At 42.8% G+C, this 5,399-nt stretch overlaps 1 protein-coding gene across 1 annotated transcript; it reads right to left on the bottom strand.

The window, feature by feature from the left end:
* Nucleotides 1-2,021: 2,021 nt before the first annotated feature.
* On the bottom strand, nucleotides 2,022-4,283 carry LOC141926782 (CARD- and ANK-domain containing inflammasome adapter protein-like). The gene has a single exon (XM_074833175.1). It carries the CDS (start codon nucleotides 4,281-4,283, stop codon nucleotides 2,022-2,024), a length of 2,262 nt encoding a protein of 753 aa, XP_074689276.1.
* Between the last annotated feature and the right edge of the window lie 1,116 nt (nucleotides 4,284-5,399).

The raw sequence follows: 5,399 nt of genomic DNA, 5'->3' as shown, positions 1-5,399 counted from the left end.
GCCGATCTCGCGAGAAAGGGCGGGAACGCCGCCCGGCGCCGGCCACTGGGCATGCGCGGGGCGCGGCGCGTGCGCGGCGGCCCTCAGTGAAGCTGCGCCCTGAGGAGAGGCCGGGGTGGAGGCGGAGAGATGGCGCTGGGGTAGGCGGGGCGCGCAGGGGGCAGCTGAGGGCGGGCCGGGCGCGCAGGGGAGACTTCCAGGGAACGAGCGGAGGGAGAGGGGTGAACGGATGGCAGGGCGCGGGGGCTGAGGAGGGGGAGAGCGGCAGACTGAGGGGGAAGGGCGAGCCGCGGCAGGGGGAGGCTGGAGCCCGCCCAGGCCGCGCTCCCCGGGGCCTCAGGCTTCGCCGGGCTGTCCCGCTCGCTTTGGGGTGGGAGTGCTGAGAGGGGGAAGCCGTCCCTCGGCGTGGAGGGAAATCCGCCTGGCGATTCGCCTTTCGTCGGTTGAGGCTGCTGGGGCAGCGGTGGTGTGCGGGTGAACCCGGGCCTCTTGAAGGGTGTGAGATGCGCTGGCCGTAGAGGCACAGTATTTCGGTGCATCGTGCTGCAGATGTCGGTTTTGCTGGCCTCTGTCTGTGTACTTCCAAGCATTCGGTCATGTCTTTTCACTCGTCTAGGAGATGACAGCATCAGGGTGTTGTGTGGGTCAAGTTAAAGTGTTGTAATATGGCTATAAAAATCACAGTTTTATTCCCATACGTTCTTAAATCTGTGTTTCATTTCCCGAGAAGTATTTGGCCCTTCGTGGTAATTGGGCTTTTAATCATATACTGAAGGGGAGTGTGAAGAACTGTGGGGGTTGATTGTCATTATATAGAAAATGACCACAGAGAACCATCCGTGGACTCAATGAAGTGTTTATGTTTTAAGAGATGATAGTACAAATATTTTGAACCAATAAACTCTGTTGCAACCTTTTTATTCTGAACATTTCATCTTTGTGCTGGAATAGATTTGAAAGTGAAATTAATAAACGGCAAATATGATTGTTGTCATTACATCTACTTAAAAATGCAAAATCTAGACAAGTGGTATGATGAAAGATAGAAAAATAACTGTTAAAGTTTGGGATCTGTCAATGCCGTGTGATAGGGTATAATACAGATATAACTGAAGAGGGTCCAGCACAATATCGAATGTCAGTGTAGCACATAATAGCGTCCTGAAAACAACATCGTTGTGTCAGCAAAGTTTTGGGCACACAGTACTCCTCTGGTTGGTTTATACCAAGCCTCTTGATAGGATTTATTAGTACGGGGTCTAGTAAATCTGGAGTAGAGCAACCCCACACTAGTCAATTTGCAGGGAGATGCCCTCTGATCTCCATTTAGCTCAGAGAGCAATACCAGAATCAGCATAAACCAAGCTGATAGCATGTTACCCTCAGGACAGCCAGTGCTCTTCAGCTCTTTACTACCCCGCTTCTCCCCTTTGTTCAGTTCCAGCTGCGGAGTGAGTTGTATCAGCTCACACATACAACCTAGAGCAGGCACGCGTGGCTGGGCTGAAGGGAGGGCAGAGCAATCTCTTTTGGCAGCACCCTGCGGTTAGGTCTGCCTAAACTAAACAAAACTAGTGTTATCTACTCCAACATCTCTCTGCTCTATATGCTTCAGGATACAGATGTCTCCTTATTCATAACAGATGGCTTTTTAAAAATGTGATTTTACCAAACAATGCTTAACTAAGCTATCCATACAGACTAATAGTCACAGATATATGAAAAGTTATTATCTTTTTTTTTTTTTTTTTTACAGTCTTGATTTATACTAGAGGAGGTTATACACAATGTGTTTAAAACTGGTGCTTTTTAAATAGGTTCCAAGTATGGGATTTGTGAGAGAAGCAAGAGACTAGTCAATACTTAGAAGTTTACCAGTGTCTTTTTCCATCACCATCTTTGATTGCTAACTGAATTCTGCCTGCCCTAACATAATTCTCAGTCATACTGGACAACAGTATTATCAAATTGCATTAAAAGAGGATTCTGCATTTAAATTTATGAGTTTTTGCTTTACATCTTCATTTTGTTATTAACATTTTCTTTTTCAAAAGTGTTACAATTTGAGCCTGATTTTCTGTTTTATTAGATTCTGCTACTTGCAGTGGGGTCTTTTTGAGACTATTAGCAGCTAGTAAATTTGCTTTTTCTCCTTGTGACCAGTTTACGAGGGAATTGGCAGCATTAAAATGTCCAGCCTTGCATGCACAATGCAGTGGGGTGTCCTTGCTGCTGTCTAAGGCGTTAATGGCTGCCCCGTGGCTCAGTAAGAGATTTATCAAGTCGCTGTGTCCATGTTCCGCTGAGATATGCAGTGCGGTCTTTCTCCAAATGTTTCTATCATCAATATTTTTATTTTTCCCTGATGTGAGAAGAATTTTTACGATCTCTGTGTTTCCTTTGATGGCTGCATAGTGCATCGGAGTACATCCATCCATGTCCTTAGCTCCAAATCTTCCTTTCTTAGCTAACAGAACTTTGACGATACTGAGATGTCCTCTCACAGCTGCAGCGTGCAGGGGAGTCTTTTTCTCCTTGTCTTGTGCGTTGGGGTCAGCATTAGCATTCAGAAGAATCTCAACCATTGTTTTGTCTCCCCTTTCAGCAGCAAAATGTAAAGGTGATTTTGACTGCTTATCCTTAACATTAACATCAGCTTTGTGGTGTAGCAGCTGTTGGGCAACATCAGTGTTACCTCTTTGACTTGCAATATGCAGGGGAGTAACCAGCTCCTTAGTGACAGCGTTAATTTGGGCCCCTGCATTAACTAAAAGGCCAACTAATGCTCCTTGATTATGAAGTGCAGCAACGTGGAGCGGGGTTTCATTGGCTTGGTTTCTGAGGTTAATTCCCATCCCTTTGTGCAGAAGCAGATTTGTGAGGGAAGCAGCCCCGGCTTGAACTGCCAAATGCAAAGCTGTGTCAGAAGCAGGAGTCTTTATTCCGAAGCTTGCTCCCTTTTTGATTAGAACTTCTGCTGATTCAGCTTTGCCTGTTCCACACGCCAGGAGTAAAGGAGTGTACTGTATTTCATTGCAGGCGTTTATATCTGCACCTCTGTCAATTAAAGCTGCTACAATACCATGCAGATTTTTCTGTACAGCTCTAAAAAGAGCTGACTCCATTATGTCAGATGGCAAATCTTTAGAATATTCTAGCAGTATTTTGAAGATGGAGGGGTGGTTGCTGTTGAAGGCTCTTTCGGCCATGTTGGAATCAACACTGGCTCCAGCTTCTAGCAGTACTTTTGCAGTATTTTCAGACCCCTGAGAAACAGCATAACTGAGAGCAGTCTGTCCTCTTTCATCCTTTCCCTCAGTGGAGGCCCCAGCCTTTAAAAGCATTTTTGCCAGACTGCTCTCATCTTTAAGAGCTGCCATGTGCAAAAAGTTGTGCTTGTTCCTGTAGCTTCTCGCCTCTTCTTTCAGGATCATCTTCACTATGTGACCGTGGTTATTCTGTGCTGCCAAATGAAGGGGTGTCTTGCCTTCCGTGTCCAAACTATACATGTAAGCACCGTGTCGGAGAAGCACTTTCACTGCGTCACCATGGCCTTTCTCAGCAGCCCTGTGCAGTGGTGTTCTTCCTTTCCTGTCCTTCACATCTGTCTTTGCACCTTTGCTGATCAAATACTCCATTATCGTTAGATGTCCATTAGTGGCTGCAACATGCAGTAGTGTCTCACTTGAAGAGTTTAGTGCATCGATATCATTATCTCTCCATGTTTTCTCTAACTCAGAAAGATAGCCTTTAGCGACTGCATCAAAGATGTCAACATCAGCATGATCTTTTCTCGGTTTTGCTGTCCTTGAAAGTTGAGGGTTTTTTCCTTTCTTCTTCCATTCTTGCTTCTTTCTTCTAGGACTCTCTTTTTTTTCCTGGTGCCATTCACTGCTATTTTCAAACCAGACCTTGTCTTTTTCCAGTAAATATCCTACCAATTGTCTTCTAGCATCTCCAATGCTTTCATTTACTTCACTCACATATTTTCTTATCTTGCTGTAAAGTTTTGGCTCCACTTGCTTTAAACATGGGTAAAAAAAGAGCCTGCAGGCTCGTTCACCTTGAGAAATTAGCAGGTCTAGAACTCGAGAGTTCTTTTCTGTTCGTGTCCTGTAGAAACTCATGACTATCTTTTTTTCTGGGGTAAAAATACCATTGTCTATCAGCCAGTTCAGAAGATGGTCTGGGTTGTTTATGCCTTCTACTAGCTCTTCTTTTTTAGTCCGTAGGACTTCAATAGCATATGGATTTGTAAACAGGCTAGTTGAATGCATGATCATGTTGCTAATCAAAAAGTGAATTGAGCTTATTGTTTGAAGTTAAATATGAAATAGCAAAGCAGGCTCACATCATTTCACACATTCTTTTCATAGAACTATGAACCAACAACCGTTGTAGTTCAGTGATAAATCTTTAAAGAATGAGAAAGAAATCAAAACTCCCTCACCTTTGGTTTTCTAATTGTTAGAAGTCCTTTGATCTTCTCTGTTCTTCCGTAGCAACAAGTGAAGTTTAGTAACAAAACAAAAATCTTTGATATCTAAAGATATTCCACTTGGAAGATTTCTTCCAGATTTTTCATGCATAATTAGGGAGGAAAAAATGCTTTTGTGAATCTGATATTTGAATAGAAGATACTTGTTTACTGAGTTTCTCTGTTCCTCTGGCCAAGCTGTTTTTTGTAGGTGGCTGAATGACCAGTCTATTAAACATGACAAAAGAAAACTCATGGCATAGTTACTGTTGCCGTGATTACGTACCTTGTATGATCTTAAATGAAAGAGTACACATTGCCAGCTACATAGGTGAAAGCCCTATAATGTAAATGAAATAAAAATATAAAGACCTAGATAAAAATAAACTGTATAAGCAGCTACTTATAAAAAGTGATCCAGCCTTTCTAATATGAGTTACAACTTCAGTTTATGAGGTATATTTAACTTAAAGGCTATTTAGCTTGTCATTCCTTCTGTAACCTGGAGTCTGTCTGGAACTTAATTCTTTTACATGAGGTAGATCAAGGCGTGTGATTCAGGATGCAACATTAAAAGTATAATTAAATAGAGCTTCGAATCTGTGAATATGTATAGTCTTCAATATGGGTGTAGGACCTTTGAATCTAGCTGTAATTAATTTAACTTATTGGTGTTAAAATTCCTTATGGAGAGAAGGAAATAAAATAATAATTATATATACATTTTGCAACCAATTGAGAGAGAACTTGAGATTACAGAGTTCTGTGAGAGCTAGAAGTAAAATGAGCTGAAGAGCTGAAAGCTTGACCTTATTTAAGCAAATGGGGAATTTTGCCATCTGTTTCTTAGTTCAGTGCCCTTTCTGTTGGGTCCTGCTGCCTACGCATATATTTTCTTTAATAGTATGTACAATGTGGCTGA

This window comes from Strix aluco, chromosome 8, assembly GCF_031877795.1.
Source record: "Strix aluco isolate bStrAlu1 chromosome 8, bStrAlu1.hap1, whole genome shotgun sequence".
Lineage (NCBI taxonomy): Eukaryota > Metazoa > Chordata > Aves > Strigiformes > Strigidae > Strix > Strix aluco.
The sequence above is the reverse complement of the archived record's forward strand: the minus strand, read 5'-3'. Positions and strand labels throughout refer to the sequence as shown.